At 42.4% G+C, this 27,642-nt stretch overlaps 1 protein-coding gene across 7 annotated transcripts in view; it reads left to right on the forward strand.

The window, feature by feature from the left end:
- ANKS1A (ankyrin repeat and sterile alpha motif domain containing 1A) overlaps positions 1-27,642 on the forward strand; it is a 165,313-nt gene that overhangs the window by 51,815 nt on the left and 85,856 nt on the right. For 4 of the 7 annotated variants that reach the window (XM_065913196.1, XM_065913199.1, XM_065913195.1 and 1 more), the window contains exons 2-5: positions 15,512-15,592; positions 17,701-17,857; positions 19,987-20,049; positions 27,104-27,400. In XM_065913196.1, coding sequence (XP_065769268.1) covers positions 15,512-15,592; positions 17,701-17,857; positions 19,987-20,049; positions 27,104-27,400 — 598 coding nt within the window. Of the gene's footprint in view, positions 1-15,511; positions 15,593-17,700; positions 17,858-19,986; positions 20,050-24,846; positions 25,915-27,103; positions 27,401-27,642 lie in introns of those variants that run through there. The other 3 variants (XM_065913197.1, XM_065913200.1, XM_065913201.1) reach the window with 2 other exon arrangements.

The following is a 27,642-nucleotide window of genomic DNA, read 5'->3' on the forward strand; positions in this document are numbered from 1 at the left end:
TTCCAGTCTCGGGAAATGTTTTCTTTGTAACCTTCATGATCAAGTTTCGTATTCCTCAGTTGGTAAATGCTACACATAGCATGGCTTTGGTTTTTAGCCAGGTGTTTGCCAAGGTTCTTAGTCATCCAAAATGAGCACTTATTTTTGGATTGACTCCAAGGACAGGATACTGAGTGCCTTTTGGGAACACTAGAAAAGGAATTTGGCAAATAGAGCAGATTTGGAAGGCTGATTAAGATACAGACCTCAATAGAGTCCCTGGGACAGGCTCTGGAATTAAATTAAACATTACAAATAGGAACAAAGAAAGTGAGAAAACCTGGACTTAGTTAAAACCAACTTTCTGTTGTATGTGTGTGTTTTTTTTTTTTAATTTTCCAAAGTAATATGCCTTGTTCATCTATTTTTACTAACGGAAGTGGTTATAATGCTACTAAATTATGGAAAAATAACTTTAAAATTTAGTTTAAGCAAAAAAGCTTAAGGCAGCAAAATATAAGTATTATTTTCAGAAATAATTGCCATGTGTCTTTCAAGAACAGGATGTAATTGTTATAAAGGAAATAATCAGCTTACAGAAGTCACCTTGGTTACACAGAACTAAAGCAGAGATTCTTAATACAGTGATTCTGAGAAGGGGGTGGTAGCTTGTATCATAGCTCTCTTGGTCCAGAGTAAATGATGATATTTGACTCAGAAGTCTTTTGCTGTAGGCTCACTCCTGAGCAGGTTGGGGTGCTGCATTTAGGAAAGAGTGTGTTTGATTTTGTCAGTAGAGAGACTTAAGGCAGTGAAGATCTTTTGGGAGGTTATTTCGGGCATGAGGCAGTGACTTTGGAAATGAAGAAGGTGAAAGTGTTAGTCTCAGTTGTGTCCTACCCTTTGCGACCTGCTAGCCCTCCTCCAGGCTCCTGTGTCCATGGAATTCTCCAGGGAAGAATAATGGAGTGGGTAACCATTCCCTTTTCCAGGGCATCTTCCTGAACCAGGGATCAAACATGGGTCTCCTGCGTTGTAGGTGAATCCTTTACCATCTGAGCCACCAGAGAATTCCTTGGAAATGGGGAGATGGGGATGAATCTGTGAGCTGGTTTAGAAGGTAGGCTCTCTGGGAGTTGGTAACCCTCTGTTGACTCTTTCATCTCCCTAACCTCACCGTCACCTAAACCAGTGGCACGTTACCATTTTGTACATTTCCAGTAATGTCTTCTAAAATCCCCCAGCCTTTGAAATCACTGACCTATTTGGTACCCTCCCCTGGGGACTGGTACTGTAGTTGTTTGGGCAAGCTCATTCATAGCCTCTGTGATTGAAGAACTCCATTCAGAAGCAAATGGGAATAATTGATTTTCATCCTCAAGAGACTGGAAAAATCAGACCACAGGAGGTTTTTTTAAAAAGGAGGCCAAACCCAGAAATAAATTTACTCCAGAACCCCTTCTTAAAAGAGCTCTCTTAAGTAAGAATCTTATAACTGGAAGCCCATCTCTCTGGAATAGATCTGGCTTCACTTAAAAAAGAAAAAGTGGTATATGTGTGTTCTTAAAGAAAAAGTTGTTCTGACACTTGTAAAACAGTAAGGAAGACTTTGAGACTACTGTAGTAGGAGTATTGCCTTAGGGGAGAGAGGCTCATCTTCAGATACAACAAGGAGCATTTTTGGCAAAAAGGATGAATGAGTCAGTGGATGGAAAATTATTAAGAGGAGACCTCAAGGGTAGGGGGATTCTTGCTAAAGGCAGGTGAAGGACTTCTTAGACATCAAAGAGGAGGGATGGGGAACTTCATCAGATATCAGTGGTGGGGGAACTCTTGATAAATTTACTTAACAGAATTCTTGCTAAAACTGGGCTGGGCAAGTCAAAGATAGGATGGGAACCAAAATGAAGGCCTAGTTGAAAAGAATGTTCAGAGGAACCAGAATACAGTTTGGTCAAGGGGAGAGTCTTTGTGGGTGTGTGTATGTTATTACAAAAGTAATACATGCCTCACCCCTAGAACCAATCAGTCTTAACAGTTTGGTATATAGCCTTCCACATGTTAGTCTGAAGTAGCTCAGTCGTGTCCGACTCTTTGCGACCCCATGGACTGTAGCCTACCAGGCTCCTCCATCCATGGAATTTTCCAAGCAAGAGTACTGGAGTGGGTTGCCGTTTACTTCTCCAGGGGCCCTTCCTGATCCAGGGATTGAACCCGGGTCTCCTGCATTGCAGGTAGATGCTTTACCATCTGAGCCACCAGGGAAGTTAGTGTAGGCGTAGAAAAATGCACTGTTCTTACTGAAATGACATAATACTCTACATACTGTTATGCAGGTGCATTTCCCACTTCATATATCTTACAGGTTTTTTCATGTCAGCATATATACCCTGGTCTCATTCTTTAGAATGTTTTGCTTCACTTTAGATATTGATGCCAAACTATATTTTAGATTATGGTTTACAGTTTCTTTTCACATGCATTATCCTATTTATTCCATAAAATAGCTCTCTCAGGGTAGGGGTAGGACAAATGACATCTCTGTTTTATATAAGTTTAGATGATCTCCTAGAGATCTTGTAGCTGATCCAACATGTTAAAGTTCAGTATTCACTCATATGGGTAAGTTGCTTGTGTGAAAAAGAATTTAGACCTTTGACATTCAGTCTACAAATTAGGAACATTCAGAACACTGTTTCTGTTGTGGTGCTTGGTACGTTTAGGAAATATTTGTGGTGTATGTAGGACCTAGACTCTGATAATAAATTTTATTTGAGGTATGCATTAGAGGTACACTTTTGCATTATTAATTTCTATATTGAAATTTTGGGGTCATTTTAATTTCCTCAAAACAACAAAATAATCATCTTAAATATTTTAAGATTAAATGAATTCAGTCAGCTTGTAGCTCTCATTATAATGATGCTTTCAATAGTTACCTCTAAGTAACAAGGTTTTTCAGCTAATTGGATTTCTGGAAATGTTAATGGGAGTCTTTTGGTTAACTACCTCTAATCATTTCCCTCTGGGATCTGGTTCCTATCTAGGATATAGTGCCTCTGTCAAGACTCTTTATTGGTTTCCTATACCCCTAGAGAGAAAAAAAGAGTAAGGCAGAATGAATGAGGATCGGGCAATGTAAAGCTGGGCGGAAATGAAAGTGTATGAACTGTGGGAAGTTTGTCTTACTCAGGAATGAGAAAAACAGCCAAGAGAGTGGTTTTCAAGAAGTTGTATATAGCATAGCATTAAGATTTTAGAGTTAAACCCAGTGTCACACATTCCAGTTCTGGGACAGTGGGTAAATTATTCACCCCATACTTGCCAGTTTCCTTGGGTTTGCTTATATGGTTCTGATAGGAAGTAAATAGTGAATTATTTAATCCACTGAAAGTATACTTGGCTCATAGTAAACATTTAACACTGCCTGTTACTTTCAGGTCTTTTAGAGTCAAAATTTCAAGAGAAAGGTCTCAAAGTCTGGATGGAGTAAAGTGACCATATAATTTATTGTCCAGGCCAGGATGCTGTTAATAATTATGCTGGGACAACAGATACAAGCCAGGATTTATTACTTCCCTGAGGCGGAGAAATCTTTGCCCCCAAAAGTGACTGACAAAGGCATCTCGCCTTCCTGCCCAACTCAGTTCAGCCTGTGGACTTTGACAAGCCAAGGAACAAACCATTCTTACAAGCTTTTCTGTACACACACACGTTCTCCCCCCACCCCCACCCCCCCACACACAATAGAAGGAACGTTGCTTTTTCTTACTCAGTAACATGTTATCTTACAGTAGTATGAATCTGCACATATATTTAGAGAAATTTGTGCAGTGTTTTTTACTCAAGAAATAACTAGAGGATATGAATTCTTAGAAATAGTTTCTATAATCTAAAAAAGTAGTTTACCACAGCTGTCTTGGAAGAGATAGGTCCCCTCCTGCTTTTATGTGTAGGTTTCTCTTACCCCTGGGGCTCCCCGTGTGCCCGGGGCAGTGCTTTCTTGGCAGTGAGGAAGGTGGTAAACCTAACATGCTCCGACCTGCCTGGAAGTTGCTTGGGGTCTAGTAAGAAAGGCAGTCAAATAGGGACAAGCATAGAGCCCTGAACCGAGCTGACTGTCATCAAGACAGAATACAAGGAGCTCTGCAAGTAGCTCGGGAAGAGTCCTGCCTCGCCGGGGAAGGCCGGAGTTCCTCGGGAGCTTGCTCAGTGCTGCCGAGGTGCTGAAGAGGCGGGAGGGCTGGGGGCCTGGGGAGGAAGGGGGCGGGGGGCATGGCCTTCTGGGAAGCATTTGCTCCTATAAGGCCAGCTTGGCTGCAGTGTGATCACATAGCCTTCTCCCTGGTTGCAAAGCCTTTCATCCTTTTTTTCTTGAGGACTGATGCCATTCATCCCAGTGGTCCCTGTGTTCCCTTAGTGTCTGCACAGTTCGTTTAGAGCATGAACTGCATTGCATTATGGGCTTCCCTCATAGCTCAGTTTGTAAAGAATCCGCCTACAATGCAGGAGACCCTGGTTCGATTCCTGGGTCGGGAAGATCTGCTGGAGAAGGAATAGGCTACCCACTCCAGTATTCTTGGGCTTCCCTTGTGGCTCAGCTGGTAAAGAATTGGCCTGCAGTGTGGGAGACCTGGGTTCGATCCCTGGGTTGGGAAGATCCCCTGGAGAGGTGAAAGGGTTTCCCACTCCAGTATTCTGGCCTGGAGAATTCCATGGACTGTATAGTCCATGGGATCCCAAAGAGTTGGACATGACTGAGTGATTTTCCCTTGAACACTGCCTTATAACTTTTTGTTTCTGTGCCTTTGAGGTTCTTTGCACACTGGCTTGGTCTTACTATAAGGCACCTAGAGTGCACAGCAGCTTTCCCCTTCTTTCCCCTCCCCGCAGATGTTTGCTATTTCCTGTGTGCTTCCTGCTTGGGAAGGTGGCACCGTTTCTACTGTCATAGAGGGTGCAGTGTGGCAGGAATCAGGATCTTGAGCTCCGGAGACCATTCTCATGCAGTTCAGCACTTCTGTGCCTTTCTTGCAGTTGTGAAACAGAAACAGAATGCTTGAATGTTAAGAAGCCAGGCGAAAGTAAACTGAATCAAATAAAATTAAGGGCCCCCAAAGTAATTGTGTAAACAGTAAGGGAAACATGGCTTGTAAAAAATGTGATTATATTTGCATTATTCCTCATGACTTCATCGTAGTCAGAGCAGAACGTTCCCACAGTGGTGCTCATGTCCACAGCCATGCAGAGACTCTGTGTTTCCTCCTGCCTCCATTCCCATTCCCCCTTCTGGGTACCGTGACTGAAACTAGCAGTTACTGGAGTGAATGTATAAGGTTTCTAACAGCCAGAAGCTCGCCAGTGTGTGTGTGGTGTGGTGTGGCTTGTGTGCAGTTAAGTCACTAGAAACAGGAGACTGTTCTTGGCAGGAGAGGGGGGAGCGCCTCGCTAGTGTTGTGGAACAAGGTCATCCTACCAAGTTGTTTGTGTGAGTTGTATCACCTGTAAGTTTAAAATGGGGCGTTGCCTTTCCACTGTGTTTCTCTCTCGCAAGGGAATAAACCCTTCAAAGTCACTGCCTTTCATCACACATTTGGAACACAAAACACATGGCCACAAAAGCCAAGGTGACCAGAAATACACATTTCACAGGTGACAAGGACTTGTTCACCCTGACGTGTGGTGTCAGAATCGTTTTTGCACCATCCTTAACAGGGGGCCATTTATGCCCACTTGAGTTCTTTTTTTGGGAAAGCAGCCAATTCCAGCTCTTGGCTCTGAGTTTCAGGTGTTTCTTCTGTATTTTTGATTACTATGCTTTTGCTGCTTTCTTGATGTTAAAATTTTAGATTTTTATCTGTCTTTCTTACGGAAGAGCAGGGTTTAGCTTTTTTTCACTCGCTAGGTTCACTGCCTCCCCCTTCATCCTTCAGATATATTACAGTTTTTAGTTACATCAGTATCTAATGTTTATATTATTATGGCTATTAGTATTATTCACCTGTCAAACCAATTAGTATACTACAATCTTCTCTCTCGCTCTCTTTTTTTTTTTCTTGTATTACCTGTCTTGGTGGTGTTCTGAGTTTCCTATATCTAGCTCACTTTTTAAAAATTTAATTTAATTTTGTTTTCCCCACTGGTTGTAATTTGTTTTTTTTAATTTAATTTTATTTTTTTTTATTAGTTGGAGGCTAATTACTTCACAACATTTCAGTGGGTTTTGTCATACATTGACATGAATCAGCCATGGAGTTACACGTATTCCCCATCCCGATCCCCCCTCCTACCTCCCTCTCCACCTGATTCCTCTAGGTCTTCCCAGTTCACTTTTTTTTAAAAGTAAGATCTAGTAGGCATTTAAAAAACATTCCATATAACTATGTCAGAATACATATTATTTTTTTCAATTGCCTATAGAACATATACCAAGATAGACCATATGCTAAGCTACATAAGACAAAAGTTGGTATGTGTTTTCTGATCACAGTGGAATCAAACTAGAAATCAGTAACATTAGACAACAGGAAAATCTCCAAATGCTTAGAATCTAAACAACACACTTGTAAATAATCCATGAGTTAACAAGTCTCAGGGAAATTAAAAAAATAACTGAACTAAATGAAAATGCTATCAAACTGTGTGGGATGCAGCCAAAGCAGGGCTGAGAGGGAATTTTTTTAAACACTTCTTATTTTTATGTTGGGGTATAGCTGCTTAACAATGTTTTGATGATTTCAGGGGAACAACAAAGGGATTCAGCCATATTTATCCAGCTCACTCTTAATTCCTAAACTACAGCCGTAAATTTTAAATCCCTAAATATTCCTTTCCAAGTCCCAGGCGGACATGTCAGTTGATATTGTCAGTTTCATTTTCTCCTACATCCTCAAAGCCCCACACCCTCCAGGATGGCTGGATATTCTCGAGGCTCACTCCACTCCATGCTTTATTCCCTTTGCCTTTTTTTTGTCCAGTTTCCTGGATGCCTGTCTTCCTCTTTCTTGATTTGCTCATTTGGTAGCGCACATCCTCCAGTCACTTCCTGATAAAAGGGTGTGTGGGAGGTAAAATTTAAGACTCTGCATGTCTAAAAATATCTTTATTCTCTTTTTATACTTAACTGATTTTTGGTCTGCTATAGAATTCTGGGTTAGAAATCATTTCACTTTTGAATTTTGAAAGTACTGCTTTTTTGTCTTACAGCTTCCAAAAATGAAAGCTGTAAGACTTTGTGAAAATCTTGAAATTATTGAAGATTTGATGCACTCAACCCTTTGTATGCAAACTATTTTTCTCTCTGGAAAGTATATTGTCTTTATCCCATGTGTTTAGAAATTTCAGTGTGCCTTGGGGGGATGGGTCTTTCTAAAAATTATTGTTTGTACTGAATACAGGATGAACTATTTAAACTGGAAGTTCACATTCTTCAGTTCTAGGAAAATTTCTTAAGTTACTTCTTTGATAATTTTCTCCGCTTTCTTTTCTCTGGAACTTTTGGTTCTCTAATTTTCTTATCTTTTCTCTGGAATTTCCCCATCTCTTCTTTTGGTTCCACTTTCTGAAAGATTTACACAGCTTTATCATCAAGCTCTATGTTTATATTTATATTTCTTTTTTTTTTAATTTATATTTCTACTATCATGTTTTTAACTTCCAGAAGCTTTACACTGATGTAATTTTTTCTAATCCTCTTCTTGTGTTATAATAGGTTTTTTTGGTTGAGGTTTTATTTGGTTTCTTATTTCTGTTCCTTTGAGTCCCTTTATTTTGTTTTGTGTTCTCTCTTTTCATGTTTGCTTTCCTCAAATGTATCAGGATCCTTGGTTGTCATTTTTATTTAAGTTTCCTTGTGGCTTAGATGGTAAAGAGTCTGCCTGCAATGCAGGAGCCTTGGGTTTGATCCCTGGATTGGGAAGGTCCCCTGGAGAAGGGCATGGCAACCCACTCCAGTATTCTTGCCTGGAGACTCCCATGGACGGAAGAGCCTGGTGGGCTACAGTCCATGGGTCACAAAGAGTTGGACACGACGAAGCATCCGAGCACTCCTGCCTGGGTGCAGAAATGATAATCTTCTGGCTGCCCTGGATGTGACTGGGGACCCGGTGGCCTGTCGCTGCCTTGAGTAGAATTTGTATTGAGTCCTCGTTTCCAGCCCCTCCTCAGCCCTGGGCTCCTGGGCCAGCAGGGGCCTCTAATCCCTGAGCCTTCCCTGGTCGGTTGGCCCTCCTTCTCTGGCTGCAGGGATTCATTCTTCCAGCTTTGCTAATTTCTCTACTTTTCATCTTCTAAAAAGACTGCCATTTAATGTTCCTTGTTTTTTTCCTCCTATTCTTTTTATTTTTACCCTCATTTTAATGAGGATCAAAGAGAAATAAAAATACACATTCAGTGTTTCCCAGTTAACTGAAATTGTTTTGGGTTTGATTGTTGCATGTCTGTAAGTTTTGTCTTTCTCCAAAGATCATCAGCTTCTCTTAGAATGAGAGTGGCTTCTTTTTTCTCTCTCCTTTCAACAGTTAAGTATGTGGAAAACATTTTAGTAAGGATGTGTCAAATTCATTTGAGTAAGATGAAGTTTTTGTAAAATTAGATGGACCTTGGACAGTGTTTCATTGTGTTGGAAAACTGCCAGTCCTTTCTGAGGTTCAGAGATAAGTTTGCCTTTGCAGGGATGACCAAAAGAGGGAAACAGTGAACGCCTTTGGCAGAAAAAGGCTGATGAGACAACCTCCTGTTTAGACCTTAATGATCTAATGAAGACCTGATGGAGAGCTGCTGAGATCCTCTCTTCCCCTTCAAGTTCATTGCCATAGCTTCCTCTTCAAAGAACCAGTGATGGAGCAGGCCCTGTCCTGCCTTGGTGCTCGGAGAGTCTTTGACTTCCTGAGAACTAATAAGGAGACTCATAATGGTCCAAGTTGTTTTGTCTCAACAGTCAAGGTTGAGAGCCTGAATAAACTGGAAGGAACATGCATTAGAAGTCAGACATGGGATTTTCTTTCCATTCCACATTAATTAGCTGTGTGACAATCAGTAAGGCATTTAGATTTCAGTTTTCTTACCTATAAGATGGAAATAATGTGCTGGTACTTTCCTGTGCCATGCTATGGTTGTAAGGGTTGAACAAGGGCAGCACACATGCATGTCAGCATTTGAGTGTTGTCATTTAAACTAAACACGTATCCATAGCATTCCATACCATCACGAGCTGTGCTGTGCCTGGTCTCTCAGCCGTGTCCGGCTCTTTGCGATCCCATGAATGTAACCCACCAGGCTCCTCTGCCCATGGGGATTCTCCAGGCAAGAACACTGGGGTAGGTTGCCATACCCTCCTCCAGGGGATCTTCCGGACCCAGGGATTGAACCCAGGTCTCCCGAATTGCACACAGATTCTTTTCCATCTGAGCCACTAGGTAAGCCCAAGAACACTGGAGTGGGTAGCCTAGACCATCATATCTACCTACTGACTGACTAGACATCTACACGTGGGAGTCAAATTCATTTCAGCCTCAACTAACCCAAAACAAAACTCCCTCTGCCTGCCCCCCAACACACACTGTCACAATCACAAAACAAATCAACCCTACTTTTCCTCCTTAATTTACTCTCTCATTAGCCACTGAATTGTTTACTGCGCCCTCCCCATTTAGTCACCAGATCCTGTCTTTTCTATTGAATCTTTTCTTTTTTCTCCATCTTCCCTACCATGCCCTTTGTTCAGGTCCTCACTTCATGCCCAAATCACTAACTTGGAAGTTAGTCTGGTCTCCATCATCTCTGCAAATGCTTAGCATAATGATTTTTTCCCCAATTGTGATGTATTTCAGACCATCACAACAGTATGGTGAATAACAGATTTATTAGGTTCCCATCTAGATTACTCCCCAGCTGTCAACAGAAAGATCTTTCTAAAATACACATCTGATTGTTCCCTGCTTGAAGCTTTCCAGGGGCACATAGGAGCCTTCATGACTTGGCTCTGCCTACCTGTCCATCCACACATTCACTATCATGCTCCAGTTACTTAAAAGTATTGATAATTGCATTTGTCCCAGTTTGCTGGGACTACTAAGGAGACCTTGAATTTGAGTGTTTCCTCTTTTTTAAAAACATTTTTTTTGAGTATAGTTGCCTTAAAATGTTGTGTTAGTTTCTACTGTACAGCAAAGTGAATCAGTTATGTGTGTGTGTGTATATGTGTGTGCATGTGTATATGCGTGTATATGTATATGTGTGTGTGTATATGTGTATTGTGTATATGTGCGTGTATGTGTGTGTGTATGTGTATATGTGTGTATATGTATATGTGTGTGTATATGTGTGTATGTGTATGTGTGTGTGTGTATGTGTGTGTGTATGTGTATGTGTGTGTATATGTCTGTGTATGTGTATTGTGTATACGTGCGTGTATGTGTGTATATGTGTGTATGTGTATATGTGTATATGTATATGTGTGTATGTGTATATGTGTGTGTATATGTGTATGTGTGTGTATGTATGTGTGTGTATGTGTATATGTGCGTATATGTGTGTATGTGTGTATGTGTATATGTGTGTGTATATGTGTGTGTGTATATGTGTGTATGTGTATATGTGTGTATATGTGTGTGTGTATGTGTGTGTACGTGTGTGTGTGTGTGTCCCCTCTTTTGGATTTCCTTTCCGTTTAGATCACCACAGAGCATTGAGTAGAGTACCTGATGCCTGTCTCCTCTTTGCTTCTTCTGCCCGGCTGATTCTGTCTAAGCTTTAAAGGCTCAGCTCAGATGTCTTCCTTTTCTGCAGGGCCTCCCTTATTCCCATTTCCCCATCAGCTACGCTTTGCATACTTTCCAGAATGTCACGCACTGTGTTGTCATTTGTTTACTTGTGTGACTGCCTCACTCTCCTCTAGGGTGGAGACCATGTAGCACTCTGGCCTAGGCAAGATGGGGCCTGAACATATACTCAGTTGAACTGGATTGGACCCTGCCAGCCCACTGAGATACCATTACTTGTCTGTAAAGTTAGCAGTTAGGTGACTGGACCACATGAAGCAAGCTTGCTGCCAGCTAAGAGCCACTGAACGGGACACCATTTGATCCTGATCCCACAGAGTAGTCACAGATGAAGGTGGTCTGGCCACTTTGGTTTCAACATATAGTTTTTCTGTCTCTGTTTTATGTAAAAATATGTCAAATGCAATATTTTTACATGTCCCATCAAGAGATTGTGGCCATTTTTAATGGATATGAAGTAGCAAGTTTGTTATGTTGCATGGAGATCATGTCACACTGGGGTCATGGGTTAGGAAAAACCAAATGTTAAAAGTTGCAAACTGGTGACCCTTGAGCAGTTCTTGTACATGGCTATGCTCTTAGAAACATGAAGGAGCCCCTTAAAGAGCTTTAAATATGTAGCATGGAAGCACAGCGTAAAGAATTTTCCCTGTGGTTTAAGGTCAAGTCTAATCAGTGCTGTGGTGACAGTGCACTAGATGTTTAGGAATCTCCTGTGCCATTTTTAGGTTTTTGTTTTTGTTTTCCCCTTGGTTCTCTTAGAGCATTGTGTTCTGCTCTTGTCTGTTAGTGAGTGGCCCTTTGGTACTGCTTTAGAAAAACCTAATAGAACAGCTGCGATAGAGAGGAAGACCTAGATTGTAAATAGCTCTTTTCTTGGGCTTCCAAAAAGGAAGAAACTTGGGTGGAGGGGGATGTTACTACCATCCTGTCTGAAGCTAAGATTCCAAACAGAGAGCTGACAGTTCTCCATTGTCATTTAGGTTTTATTTAATATATTCCCCATTCCTTCAAATTTCTAGATAGGCATTTAGAGGAAATGCTAGTTAGAGAAAAAAGAGGGGGAAAGGTCTTACCAAATTGGGAAAGCTGCAGCTTCTTGCAGGAAATTCCTTATCTCTCTGCCTTGTCTTTTCTCATTGTTTTGAGATAGTTTTAGTGCTAGAATGGGATATCCAGACTTTAACCACCTCTAAACCAGAGACATGGAGGGAAAAGTTAGAAAATGACAGAGGAATTGCTCAGTTCTGCCTTGTCGTTAAAAGCAAGGGCCATTTAAATGTCCGGGGTTTTTGTTTTCTTCTTTGGGTTTTCTTGGCTGCACCGGTCCTTTGTTTCAGCATGTGGATGGTGCACGGGCTTAGTTGCCCCTGTGGCATGTGGGATCTTAGTTCCCTGACCAGGGATTGAACCCACATCCCCTGCATTGGAAGGCGGATTCTTAACCAGTGGACCACCAGGGAGGTCCCTAAACCTTAGTTTTAAGGTTACTTTGGAACCTGAATTGAGAAAGTTGAAAAGGTAGCAGCTTGCTAATATGATACTAGAAGCCCACAGATCTGATGTCCCAGCTGCTCTAACCCGTGTGAGGATTTCCTCTTTCCCAGTTCCTCTTGTTTACTCCAGTCACCTTGCTATTGTGTGCGGCCTTGTGTGACTACATCGTCACTTCATCTTGCCGTCCAATTAGATCATGACAAAAGTCCCTGTTTGGCCGAAGACCAGGAGTGCCTTAAATGAGAGTTTTGGATCAGCCACTGATTTGGCTTATAATTTGGGGCAAATAATTTGTTTTTGGATTTCAGTGTCACCTATTTTGTAATAGAAAAGTGATGATGTTTTGTTTTGTGGGGCAAATTGACTCTAAATATGAAAAGTCTACCTCCTAAATTTTCTAGATCTGTTTCACTTTCCAACGTTTTATTCATTGTCAGGCATGGGTTTATAATTTTTGGTTTAGGAAATGAGATGTAAGTGTGACAAAGAGATGTAATTGCTCTTAGCTCTTAGTTTGGAAGATGCTACAGGAATCCAAGCTTAATGGAAGAGGAGGACGCCAGGAAGTCCCTTAAGTTCCTGACCTTGTCACGCGCTTCCTTAGCTGACAGTGAACAGAGAACTTAGCTGTCAGAGTACACGTGTCCTCTCTTTTCACTTAAAACTTATCTTCAGCTTTTAAGCCAAATCCTTGCATACTTATTAAAGTGTCTCGTGTCTCACATATATAACCATTTATTGTTACTATTTTGAGTTTTTGCTCTTCTTTTCCCTGTATGTGGGTTCCTTCCCATCATTTAAAAAACATTATTAAAAAAAAAAACATTATAAAAAGACCACTACGTGAATGCCTTCTCATCACTGTGTTCTAAATAGTGTGGTAGAATATAGAGAGGAAACTGAAAGTCCTCCTTCACTGTATGCTGCAGTGCCTTCCCAACACATACCTCCTTTCCCAAGAGGTAACTGCTGTCCACACTTGGTCAGCACTCTCTGCATCGCCATCCATGGGGGGGTGTGTGTGTGTGCGTGTGTGTGTCTGTGTGTGTGTGCATATAAAATGAGGCCTCATCTTTTATATATTATACAATGACTTCTTTTTTTCACTTCACAGTAACACAGTGCATCTTACAAAATCTTTCCTTGTCCAATGCAAGTCTAACTTGTTTTCTTGTCTTTCCTTCGTTGTTGTTAACTGTCAAGTAATAATTTATTTTATGGGTGTGCCTGCTGTTTAATTGCCCATCTATAGGTGGTCATTAAGTCTATAGTTCTTACTCTACAGTGAAGCAATCCTGTACAAGGATGTGTCTTTGTGCACGTGTACAAGTGTTTCTGTTGGATAGTTGCCTGGAAGTGGAGCTGCTGGCCCAGAGTGAATGCCTATTTTTGGTTTTGGTAGATGCTGCCAAATTGTATTCCCAGAGGAGTTCACCAGTTTAAACTCATACCAGTTGAATTTGAGAGTTTGTTTCCCTGATCTTTAACAAGCTAATGTCATTATTTTTGTCAGGCTGATAGGCAAAAAGAGGTATATGATTATTTTAATTTGCATTCTTCTACATTGTGTTTCTGTAGATCTAGGCTTTCTGATTTTTGCCTTTTAGGAGTCTCTCAGTGTTACCAGTTACTTGGTAACATTTCTTTTTTTATTTTCTTGGGTTGGATCTATCAATTTTATGTCAATCAGTTATCTGTGGTATAGGGTAGAAATTGTTTCACTTCACACAACTTTAGATAGGAGATGGAGTGAGCCTGTGTACCCAATCCACTATCCTGATAAATCTCTCATATATATTTTTCCTCTACAATATTTACAATGTTGTTTCTTTTTTCTCCTTAGCATTATGTTGCAATCTCTGTTCTGTCTTACTAGATAGCAGTATAAATGGTACTTAGTTCTATGTGTCTACACCTTAATTATTATAATTATTTCTCTATTGATGGACTTTTGGACTGTTTCTAATATTTTATTGTTATAAATAATGCTGCTTCCAGTGTCTGCGTGTCAGGTCTCTGGGCCCAGATGGTTTTACTGGTGATTCTTTATCATTTTAGTGCTCTGTGTCAGTGATTCCTGAATATAGAAATAGGTAGATAGCTGCCCAGGTGGTCTGTGACTTAAATCTAATACAGATATACCCAATAATGAGAGCACAAAAATCAAAAACTTTAGACCAACTTCACTTATGAATGCAGATGTGAAAATCTTAATCCTAAGTAAAATGCTCTCAAGTAGAATTCATTGACATGACCCTAATGGATAATGGCCAGATAAGGTTTATTTCAGGAATGAAAGAATGACTCAATATTAAGGAAGCTATTGATAACATTTTGGTTGGTTCATTGTGAAAAACTATAATTTTATCCATAGAGGTAAAAACATTTAACAGTATTTCTAATACATTTTTAAAAGGAAAAAAAAAGTAAGATACTTCCTTTACGTGTTATGGAGTGTCTACCTCAGGCCATCTGCCAACAACATTAGAGGTGTTCTCATCAAAAGCAAGGACGAAACAAGGATGCCCTGTACTACTTAATATTAGAAGCTCTGGCCAGTGTAAGGTATGAAACAGAAGTCAGAATTAAGACTTCGAGGATTAAATGAGGTGACATTTCAACCTTCTTAGTATGGTATTTCTGATTCAAGTAAGGTGCTTATGTAGATTCTGTTCTTATTCTTTTTATTACCAGTAAGACATATTCACAAAGGAAAGGCAAAATTGTCCCTTGCATCTTAACACACGTATCTGGGTGCTTTTATGAACATGGGTTCTTTGATTCTGGTCCTTGTGGTCAAATGATCCTGGTAATCTGTCTGGTCTATGCTGAGGTCTCTCCAGCCTTCAGTCACCAGCATTAGAGGTGAGTGCCCAGTACATATAACTGACTAGTGGTTTGATTCAGTGATATTTTTGATGACCTTTCAAAGAGGCCATTTCTTATAAGCCTGACAGTTTTCGGAGGCACGAGTCCCAGACTGAATGAATAAAGAAGTTACCAGTGAGGAGAAGGATACAGGAAAACAAGCTCTGAAATGATGACAGTGTTGTCTTGACACTTGACTCCTTGTTCCGGAAACCACTGGTGTACCCTCAGTGCCGTGTGCTTCTGTAGCACATAGCTGCTGTCCTGTATCAGGAGTCATATGGAAGTAACCTGTCGGGTTAAACACCACACAGAAGTTTTTCCCAAGCAGCTAGCTGTCTCCAGATTTGGTTTGTGACTTCAGCCTTTTTTTTTCTTTCCTGTAGCATTTGGAGAGGGCCAAATGTGAACTGTGTTGACAGCACTGGGTATACACCTCTGCACCATGCTGCTTTGAATGGCCATAAGTAAGTATTAATGGACTATATTCCTGCCCCACTCTTCAGAACTCAGGCCTTAGCTTGTCTTTTTCCTTTTTTTCCCCTTCCTTTAAAGATGTACTAAGCAGGGATGCTGAAGAACAGAGAAAAGCTAAATTTGGCCTGTCCAGAATTCTTGACTCGCTGTTTAGTGTATACTTTAAACCTCGTTCCCTAACCCTTGCTCCAAAATAACATTAAAAGCTTCTTCTTTTCCCCTCTGAAATGGATCAGCGCCATACAATGATCTGAATAAGAAGCTCAGATTCGGGGACGCTAGAGCGTAATGGGGCTGGATAATCTACCAGGTAACCAGCCTCTTTATAAGCTGAAAAGAGATCGAGTGGTCATGAGAATTTTTCTGTTTACTTTATCTTTCTGCTTGCCACTCTTTCCTCATGAAAGTAGCGTTGTACACAACAAGAGCCATTCTTGAGGGAAAAATGCACAAAAAATATGGCCTATTTAATTCTGTTAAGCATAGAGAAGTTATTCGGATTTTTTGTGTGGGATTTGTGCGGAAGCGTCTCTGGAGGTGTGCTCTGGCGGCCTGAAGAGGGCCCTGCCCTTCAGTGGAGAAGGGGACGGCCCAGAGCAGGGGCAGGCCCGGCGGGGAGCGCAGGTGCAGGGGGTAGGTTTGCTGGAAGAGTGAAAACCGGAGCGGAACAGAAGAGAGGGCGCTGGGGAGAGTTTGAGGCCTAATACTAGAGAAGATAAGCAGTAGAAGTTTAGTTTTTAGAAAAGACAGTTTATTGGGACCATTTAGACTTTTCTGAGCAGGGAGCCGGGCCCTGCCACCTTGTGGGATTCTGTATCACTGTCACAATATTGGGCCCGGCCTAAGTGACTCCGCATGGGCTTCCCTGGTGGCTCAGTGGTAAAGATTCCACCTGCCAATGCAGGAGACTTGGGTTTGATCCCTGAATTGGAAACATCCCTAGAGGAGGAAATGGCAACCCACTCCAGTATTCTTGCCTGGACAATCATATGGACAGAGAAGCCTCAGTGGCTACAGTCCATAGAGTCACAAAGGAGTCAGACATTACCTAGTGACTAAACAATGACAACAACAGAATCACTCCAGTATGCTTTTCCAAAGTGACGTGAAAGTCGTTCAGTTCTGATCAACTCTGCGACCCCATGGACTATACAGTCTATGGAATTCTCCAGGTCAGAATACTGGAGTGGGTAGCCATTCCCTTCTCCAGGGGATCTTCCCAACCCAGGAATCAAACTGGGATCTCCTGCATTGCAGGTGGATTCTTGACCAGCTGAGCTACGAGGGAAGCCCTAAGATACATTGAACATGATCGTTTTCTGTAGTGCAGTCTTTTCTATAACCATCTTAGATAAAGCTAACGTAATCTGTAGAGACTTCCTCCCCCTTAAATAGTGGGATAGCAGGAGTTAAAGTGGATCTTGGACTTAAATGACTATAGCTTGTTAGCCAAGTTCACGTCCATATTCTGTTTTTATTTACAGTGGGGATTTTCTTGGACCTCATGTGCATGGGGATAATTATACATTTTTATTTGCTTAATTAGTGGTGTCACCAAAAAGGAAGCCAAGTCATCCTTTCTGGATGTACCAAGTGATACCATATGTGTCTTCTGCTTGCAAAAGGTTTATGTTTATGTTTGCGTAAGGTTAAGGTTTATGTTTGCAACCACTCTGAGTCTGCTCTGCCTGTCTTATTTCCAGCTCCCCTCTCACCAAATGTTTTGAATAATGTGGTGAATAATGATATTTGTTTTGCATGACTACTTTTATATAAATTCTGTCCCTGAATGCCGTTTCAACATCACAAACAAGGAAACCAGACTTTTTCAAGATATTGGAAAATAAATGGGTTATCTAGAAAATAGCTAAACCAGGAGGTGAAGAGTCAGTGGGGTGTGGTTCAAGATGATTCAGCAGCTTGTCAACAGCTGTACAAGTAGGGAGTTGAAAGGAAGAATCAGGTGATAAGCTCAGTTAGAGATGGGAGCCAGGTGAGCGCCTCTCTGTGAAGGGGCTTCATGCCACACAGACGTGCAGGGCTGTTGGTAGGAAAGACTTGTGGGTTCTGCAACTCACGGTCGATTTTTGCCTTTTAGGGATGTGGTCGAGGTTCTTCTGAGGAACGACGCGCTGACCAACGTGGCTGACTCGAAAGGCTGTTATCCGCTGCACTTGGCAGCCTGGAAAGGAGATGCCCAGATAGTGCGGTTGCTCATCCATCAAGGGCCGTCACACACCAAAGTCAATGAACAGGTTGGAAGGAAGGGACGCTTTCTCCACGCAACTCCAGCCAGACCTTGGCAGCCATCTCAGGCCCATAGCTCAGATCTAAGGGAACCAGCTCTTCCCTGGCCTAAGAGTAATTCCCCTCTTCCCAATGCCACTCCTTTTAGTGAATCAGAGAGACCTTGTACCTTGAAGGGTGTATTTCGTATGCATTTGAATTATGCAGATTTGGAATAGTACTGTAACAGAGCACAAGATTGGAAATAATGCACATCCTGCACGGTTGCCCAGGGTTCATTTTAAACTGGTGGGGTCTTGCCATCAACGCGGCAGTGCAGCTTGAGCTGGTAAGCCAAAACACGCCAGTGCGTGTCAGGACTGTGGGGACCATGTTGTTTTGTGGGCATCAGAACTCTCAGAAGTGGAGGAATGCATGCTGTAGCTGAAAAACGAACTCACAAAGACACATAAGTGGAGGCCAGAGGTGACACAGCGGAATGAAGATCATTTCAATGGTGTCCTCCAATGTTCACTTAAGACTGACCATTCTTAAAGTGATACCGTATTATTAACCAAAGTACAGATTTTGTTCATGTTCACAAAATTATATGCTAGTGTCCATTATTTGTTTTCATACCTTACTCAATATTCCGTAGTGTATTTCATTACATTGGGCAGCTTCAGCTGCCTATGACAAATGCTGGTAGATATTCTTTTCATTCTTATTCTGTTAAAAATATTTTCTAATTTTCCTTGTTATGGCTTCTTAGATACACCCATCATTTGAAAGTGGACATTTAATTTCCAAATACATGGGGTTTTTTAAGTAAAAAAAAAAACAACCACATTCTTTGACAAAGCAGAGAGTATTCTTAAAAAAATAAAAAAGGCAGCTTTTGAGCAGAAACCCCATACACTGGCCATAGATTCAGGTGCCCCTAGACTGTACCTCCTCTTCTTTATATGTAGTCCTTTGGGAAAGTTATATTTCAATTATGAAGTTCTAGACCAACCTCTCATGAAGTGTAACTCCCTACAGTTTGGGTCTGAGATGGTGTCGATTTGAGAGGAGATGGGCCCTCTCTCTATGACGAGCCATTCTCCTCTTTTCCTCTCTGCTCTGAAGTAGGTGCTTGAATGCGAGAGATGCTGCCCTTTCTCAATAAACTTAGGATTCTTTTCCTAATGATGTTGATGAGAGGAGGTTGTTCAGTGGCCTCTGGGATTAGATCAGGCTTATTCTTAAAAAAAACCAGGAAACCGTGCTTGAAGTCCCTCCGGCAGCAGGACCATGTGCATTCTCAGTGAGCTGTTCAGAGCAGAGCAGTCTCTTGAGTCACCGAGAGGTTCGAGAAGACTGCTGCGGTGCTCCCAGCCCTCTCTGTTTGGAGAGAGAATGTGTGTGTAGCTGTTCATCAGCTTCCCTTCCCCTGCAGGCTGTATTTTCTGGGTAGGTGAGCAACAGACATTCCAGATCGTTGACGAGGATGTTTGTTTTATAACATTAGGAAGGAAAACCACTTCTTTAAGCCTGCCTCTTTAGAACCTAAATGCAGTTTTACTCCTCCTGGCTAACATGATGGTGATTGCTCTTACCTGGAGGAAATATTTTAAAGAGGTTTGTTATTAACCAATATCCTTCAAAGTTGAAAAATCACACAGTAAAGTCCTCTTCATTGAAGAAACTTTCAGCCACCATTCCTAATCCTCTTTGCTCACTTTTGCCTTGGAACACAGCTGCTTGGGTTTTTGAGCCACTGGAGTGTGCTAGCTTGACCTGCTCACAGCCACCTCCCGCCTGGAGTGTCTTAGATGGGACCCTGGCCCCTGTGCTTTGCATATCGGGCAGGCAGGTGGGTGGGGCAGGGGCTCTACACAACCTCTGAGAGCTCGAAGGAACTAAGGTATCTAGGCAGTGGTTACAAGCACTTCACTGATTTATTAAAAACCATTATTAATGTTGCTCCAGTAGGAAGCTTGGGCAAGAGGGGTGATGACAGGTGACCTGGAGGTTGTCTTCTCCGTTAACTTCCTTTCGAGGCACCCAGAGGACAGATGTGAGTTGGTGTAGTGTTGGGGCCCCTCAGGGCTGTGCATTGCATTGATATATTTCATCCATTTTATCATCACATTTTCTTTTCCTCTCCTTTTTGTAGAATGCTCTTGAGATCAAAGAACTCAAAAAGTACGGCCCCTTTGACCCTTATATCAATGCCAAGGTGTGTACTCTGCTGCCAGGATTCCTCTGCATCGTTTCTCCAGGCTGCACTTTCTGTTCGGTCCTCTCTAGCTTCCACTCTTGTCCGCTCAGACTCTTCTTCATCATCCTGACGTTTGTCCGCTTCTGCCCATCTGCTTCTGGCTTGCCTGGGAGTGGGAAAACACAGCTTCAGTGGGTTTTGGTTTTGTTTTTAAAACCCATACCAGTTCTGGAAAGGTTGGGTGTTTTTCCTGTAATGTCTGAAAAGCTTAGGAGTGGCAGAAATGGGGAAATAGAAGGGACCGTATATGGGCATAATTTACTACCATGATTTCTAAAATCATTTAAATTCAAAAAAGAAAAATGCAATGAAAAGATGTCAGAAAATGATTTAATTTTACTTCCTAGATTAGCTTTTTTTTTTAAGTTTGCTTTTTATATTTCTTTTGAGGTGGAACCTGATTTTCCGTAGCTTGTGGTGAAGGTGTGGCAGAGGGGTGTGGGTGACTCTGTTTTACCCTTAAAAGCTGCTGGTGTGGTTTCCCTCTCTTTTCTTTGAGTTTGGCCTGAATCTTTATTTAAAGCCTCTGTTTCTTCTCCCTAACCATAGCTTCTTTCTCTGCTTGGACACTCTTGGCTCTTAGAACAGCTCAGAAGTAGGAAATGAAGTTGCAAGACCGAGCAGGGCACTGGCCTTGAGTCTCCTTCCCTGAGGCTGGGATAGATAATGGGCTGATGTGGTGATGAACATCCAGCCGTGGGCCTCTACTGCCTCTGGAGGCAGAGCTGGTGGGTTGGGTGATGATGTTAGCCTCTCTTCTCTGCGCTCTCACCTGCTGTTTTTGACTCAGGTTTTCATCCAGATGAGGTTTGCTTCTTGGCAACAATCTGGAGTTTGGTTGAGTCACTGCATTGTTCACATCAGCTCCCTTTCACTTGCTCTGAGTTCAGCAGCCGCTGGGAAGGGAAACGTGAGGTCCTTCTGTGCGTTTCCAAATGCAAGGCAGATATTTCATGATTTTCAGTAAGAGACACTGATTTAGCAAATGAGCTCCCTATGGGCTGAACCTCAGCAGGCTCTACAGGAAATTGCCCTCAGCTCTCGGGCCCTAATGATGGAGAAGCAGTTTGATCTGGGGTGGTGAAACATGGTAGCTTTTGTTCTTACCCACACTTCCAGTTCTGTTTTCTAATCTTCAAGAGGGGTGGGTACTCTGTCTTCTTTTTTTTGGAGGTAGTGTGGCATAATGGAAAACCCTCATTGATCAAGGTCTTTCTTTTCGAGTCAGATCCAAGTATGAATTCTGTGGTACCACTTACTGGTGTTGAGTTGAACAAGTTACTTTATTTCTCTGAGCTTTAGTTTCCTCTTCTGTAAAATGGGGTTTACCATCTAATTGACTGGATTATTGGAGTTCAAATAAGATCATGTGCATGAAGTAAAAATATCTGATCAGTAGTAGTATTTGAGTTTCTGATTTTAAGAGGTATACATCATGTGGCATTTCTGAAAGGCCGTTTTGGAATTTGTTCTTTGTTACTAGTGGGGGTCACTTAATGCAACATTGGTCCATTCAAGGTTTTGTTTTGCGGGGAGACACCTTGAAGTGATTGTTTCCCACTTGGTGGTTGGTTAGTTAGCTTATAAAGCTCTGATTAAAGGGCATGACTTTGATTCTTAAAAGCAGATTTTCCTATCCCTTGATTTTACACACATAAAAGAAACTTAGTCTAAATGGAATAAGAACTTACTTCTCTCTTTGGAAATAGTCTTCCCTCAGTATTCATGAGGATATTGGTTCTAGGACCCATGAGGATACTGTACTCAAGTCCTTATAATAAAGCGGTGTAGTATTTGCATGTAACCTACTTCTGTCCTGTACACCTTAAATCCTCTCTAGATTACTTATAATACCTAGCAGTACAACATAATACAATAATATGCTGTAAGTGCTGTATAAATAGTTGCCACATGAGGACTTTGCTAGCAGTCCAGTGGCTAAGACTCTGCCTTTCCAATATAAGGGGTGTGGGTCGATCCCTAGTTGGGGAACAAAGATCCCATGTGCTGTGGGATGTGGCTGAAAAAAGACTAGTAGCCACGTGGGAAATTAAAGTTTTGCTTTTTAGAACTTTCTGGACTCCCTTCCTGCCCTGAATATTTTTGACCCATGGTTGGTTGACTCCTCCGATGAAGAACTCAGAGGATGGGAGGGTGGATGGGAGGGGCCAACTGTGTTACCCTTTGCCTCTACCCCACCCACCAGCCCCTCAGAGGCCAAACGATGTAAACTCCATTAAAGGATAAAGCTGTTTGGGTTGTGCTAGGAATGCAGACTCTTCTCAGGCTGATAAGATTCTAACCTCCCTAGGTTTTATTCCTGATTCAGTGGGTTTTTATTGACCTGGTGTGACTAAGAATTGTTTTTGCTAAAGTACTTTTGTATGCTGAGTCCTGTCAGGCACCTGTAGACATAAGAAGTTGTAGATGCCCATCCTGGGAGCAGAGGTAGTTTTCATGAGGTTTTATCTTCTCTTCACTCTACAGAACCTTTCCTGTTTTGGCAAGTCAACATAAACCAGTCCAAATGTATGTCATCCTTAGCGAAGGGTAAACTATTAAAATTGTTTACTTACTCCCTTTTAAGACAATTTTGACTTAGTCTAAATAGCATAAGATGAGCAGTAGTCAAATTAATTTTATGGAAGATCTGGTTTTTTCCAGACACTTAAAAGTAATCCACAGTTTTAGAGCTGGAAGAGATCTGGACGTTCTCTAGACCAGTTGTCTCCAGCAGTTCATCAGCTTGTCTGGCTGCATCAGAATCACCAGCAAGCTTTTATAACATTTTTTTATTTTGAAAAAATTTCTAGCGTACAAAAGAGTCGCGAGAATAATTCAGTGAACTGCATTATACTCTTCTGCTAGATTTACCAGTTGTTGACACTTTTTGATATTGTGCGTGCTTACACCATCTTTCTTCTCGTGTGCACACTCTTGTGCTCTCGTGTGTGTGTGTGTGTGTGTGTGTAATTGTTGTAGTTGATGAATTATTTGAGATTCCCTGCTTTGGGAAGATCTCCTGGAGAAGGAAATGGCAACCCACTCCAGTATTCTTGCCTGGAAAATCCCATGAATGGAGGAGCCTGGTAGGCTACAATCTGTGGGGTCGCAAACAGTTGGACACAACTGAGCGACTTCACTTCCAGCTTCCATTTGAGATTAAGTCATAGATTTCATGATCCTTTAATCCCAAATTCTTAAGCATATATCTCCTCTAAGAATAAGGACATTCACTTGGTATAACCAGAATACAGTTATCAAATTCATAAAATTCAGCATTGATACAATACCATTATCTAATATGAAATCAATGCTTGGATTTCACCAAGTGTCTCAATAATGTCCTTCAGAGTGGCTTCTTTTTCTGGTCCAAGATACAGTCTAGGATCATACATAATCTGGAACAGTTGTCCTCAGCCTTTTCTAGTCATTCATGACAGTGACATTTTTGAAGAGTATAGGCCAGCAGTTTTGTAGGCTGTCCCTCACTTTGAGTTTGGCTGATAGTTCCTCATGCTTAGGTTCAGCTTGTACATTCTTGGCAGTAACACCGGAAGAGTGATGTTCCGTCCTTCCTTTCTAGTGCATCACACCACAGGGCACATGATGTCAGTTTTGTACTTGATCATAATGAATGCCTGCCTGGTTAATTTGGTGTCTGCTAGGTTGGTAACCTGTTTAATAATAGTTTTCCTGGGCTTCACTCTCAAGGTGCTACCTGGGCAGTCCTGGAGTGGAGCTCAGTATTACTTCCCTTTAAGCTTTCATGTAATTCTAAAACAAAGCTTGTTTAAGAACCACTGATCTAAGCTAACTTTCCACAAAAGCAGGATTTCTCTTTTCTCATCTAAAAAGTGGGCCTTATTTGTTTCTCTTTGTAGTAAACAGAATCACTCTTGGAAGCCTCCTTTTGGATTCCATTGATTTGGGGCTTTTGTGCTTGTTGATGTCTGTTTTTCTAAACCTTCCATCTGTTGGTCAGAGTAGTACCTTAAGAGCTTTGCAGAGTAAGTCTGACTCCTCTTCCATGCGGTCCACATGATGGACTTTGTCCTCATACTTTCCCCCTGTCTTCTAAACCTCCATAGACTCACTTTGTCCTTTTGTTACAATGTGGGTATATTTCCAGGACCTGTACCATCGTGAGACCTGGGAGCTGTAGCCCCAGTGTCTCTAACTTAGATCTATCATCAGTGGCCAAGAGTGCAGTTGGACTATGATCCAAGGACTGAGAGGTGATGGTTTTGAATAGTTCCCAGAGAGAAGAGGCCGTGGAAATGTTTCTAGATGGTTTTCTGATGCTTGTATTGTGCATGTGTATGTGTGTGTGTGTGTGTGTGTGTGTGTGTGTGTGTGTGTGTGTGTGTGTGTAAAACACATAAGTAATGGATTTATGCATTGAGTGGGGTCTCCAGGTGTAAAGGGTACTGAGATTTTTTTTAAGTAATGACCTAGCAAGGAAAAAATGAACATGGACTTCAAGATAAACAGGAATGGAGAGTTTGTGCAAAGCCTTTGGGGAAAATTTGGGTATTTCATCTCCGTCCCCTTGCTTAGTCCAGATTTCTTGGGGTGTGCACCCAAGGTGTGGCTTGAAAGGTGTGAAAAAGAAAGATTCCAGGTGGTTGGGAGTCTATACCCTCCTTGGAGTCCCCCCTGCCGCTTTTTGTGGGTCTGTGAGTCCAAAACTTAGTGACTTCTTGCCCTGAAAATTGTCAGGCTCCAAGGGGAAGTGGTATGGCCCGTGTTCAATAGTCAAGATATGTGGTCACCACAGACGTAAACTCAAGAGTACTGTCGTTACCAGACCATTTCTGGCAAGACTGAAGCATAAACAAGATGCTTCCTACACTCTGAAAATAAACTGCAGGGTTGTGGTTAGGCCATTTTTAACATAGACACGGAAGACAGTTTGCCTGGTGGGGATCAAGACTGTGCCTTTAGTGAGACAGCTTTGTGGTAGCTGCTTTAGTTCTGCAGAAACCCAGAGAAGGCTTCTTTCCCCCTCCGCCAGATAGTTCAGAGTTTTATGGTTCTTCAGACCCTAATGACATACTTTTTACAGATTATTCTGGTTGTTGAGAGACAACTTGGATATAAAAGAGACAGCAGTGTCTACTTTAGAGTAAATGAGTTTTTCTGGACTGGAGTTTTAATAGTAAACTGAGTTTCTTGGCCCTTGCTGTCATGCTAATCTTGAGATCTAAAACGCGGAGAGTCCTTTTAAACTTTCTTGGGTCTCGCAGCTCTGTCCCAGGATCCCTGTACAGGAAGCTCCTATGAGTTTTCTTTGCTGTAGCTGTCCTTGCTTCTCGTCAGCAAGTGAAGTGACAGCTCTGAGTTTTATTCATGCCATAGCCTAATGGGAAATGGGCGCATGGGTGGCCTGAATGGTGTGTTTGATACAGGAGCCCCAAGGATTTACCTCTGGCCCAGCGTTTCTCCTGCTCTCTAGACTTCCGGGTTGACATGGAATTGACCCCCTGGACCCCATTGTATCACAGGAGACCATTGCTAACTGGCTGTATTCTGTGGCAGAGAAGTCGTGTCTGTACCTTCACAGCGGCCGCTCTCCCAGAGCTATGTTGGAGCTCAGTGCTGCTCCCTGTGTTTATCTGTGTGCATTTATCTTTGCATGTGGCTCCTGCTACCACCCTTTCTGTCCTTGTTTCATTTTAAAAAATTTCTTTGCTGTCATTCTGGCCTTTGTGGGCCCTGCTCCTAGTAGCTCTGGATCTTTCTGATACACTTGGAGTAGCTGGAAAAAATGATGCAGTCAAATGCCAGATCAAAAGCAGATGGAATTGCATGCATGTTTGGGTAACTCCTAGTTTATTACTTTGAATATATTAATAGATTTAAAGCTTTTGTGGAAACATTTAATTTTTACCTTTTGACCACTGAAAGGTGCATTATATTGATGTGAAGGACACACACCCCTGGAAGCTTTGTTTCCCCCAAATGGCAGAAGTCTCCTGGATAAATTCAGGAATCTCAAAATCCTGTGAGAGAATTATCATTTTCGCTCATGCCTCTAAAAAAGGAGAGGTCATGGAAATTTCTCTCTGTCTGCTCTAGTTATACATTGTCAATAGTAGTGAAAGAAAGAGCAATGATTAACATTTTGCTTCTGATGGTTGATAAAGCACAAACTTGTCCTGTTTTATCTCAGGTTCTGCCTTTAGTCTGAAACAAAATTGGCATCAGAGGACCATGGGGCTGTGAATTTGAATTCATGGCAGTGTTCCAGTCTTGAATATTTTGCACCTCTCACACAAAATATTCCAGGGTCTGATTGTATCTTTCTTACCTAAGAAATCCTTCCCTGCACAGCTGCAGATCCTGCATGCGGTGATTGGGGCAGTATTCTGGAGCAGGCTTAGGGCAGCCTTTGGGTCCTACGTGTCTCTGAGACTGCACTCAGGCACCTCCGTCCCTTGGCAGTGGCTATTGGCTGATATGTTGAAAGTGATCTTGGGTGCTCTGCTCTGCTACGTTCATTGTTGGCCGATTGATTTGCATGTAAGAAGCTATGCAGATGACAAGCTCTTTCCAAATAGCTTGTGTGCGAGGCAATGGATGGTCAATAGATCCAAAATCAGGACCACGGGGTTGGCTTGATAGAAATTGTAAAACCAGTCGAAGTTTAAAATGAGTCAATGGCAGTGATATCACGGGCGTTCATCTGTGCCAGGGCTGCTCCCCGCGGCGTGCCATGCTCCCAAGGTGGCTCTCCATGCCGTCTGGAGACGTGTCCACGTGGCCTAGAGGAGACTGCAAAGGCTGAGGAGCCGACCGCTCCCCTCTGGCAGTAACTGAGGCTGATCAGAGCAGTTGGCCTTGCTGGCAGAAGAGTCTGTCTGGGTTCTGACATAGTTCTACTAGTCCCTGAGTATTGCTGCTATTTTTCTCATTTAAATTTCAATGGTTTTACACGTGATTATCCCAGTGTGTGCCCATCTGCCTGCCGGTCGCCTTTCTGACAGTCACCCGCCTGTTAACTCTTTAGAACAATGACAACGAGACGGCCCTGCACTGCGCAGCGCAGTACGGCCACACGGAGGTGGTGAAGGTCCTCTTAGAGGAGCTGACTGACCCCACCATGCGCAACAACAAGTTCGAGACGCCTCTGGACCTGGCCGCACTCTACGGGAGGCTGGAGGTGGTGAAGATGCTCCTCAACGCACACCCCAACCTCCTGAGCTGCAACACTAAGAAGCACACCCCCCTTCACCTGGCGGCGAGGAATGGCCACAAGGCCGTGGTGCAGGTCCTCCTGGACGCCGGCATGGACAGCAGCTACCAGGTAGCGGGGCGTGCGGCCGCCCGGGCCCGGGGACCTAGCGCTGTCGGAGAAGGCACGAGCTCCGTGCTGCTGGGCTGTGTTCCTGTTTAGCTCGGTTCACATCACCTTGTCAGATGTTCCCAGCCGCTGACTCATTGTAACACGAAACTTTAGAGACAGACTCCTCCAGTGAGTCTGTTATTTTTCGTTTCTTTTCAGGGGTAATACATGGCGTTATACCCTGAAAAGATGTGCTTATGGAC

The sequence above is a fragment of the Muntiacus reevesi genome, chromosome 20 (genome assembly GCF_963930625.1).
Source record: "Muntiacus reevesi chromosome 20, mMunRee1.1, whole genome shotgun sequence".
NCBI lineage: Eukaryota > Metazoa > Chordata > Mammalia > Artiodactyla > Cervidae > Muntiacus > Muntiacus reevesi.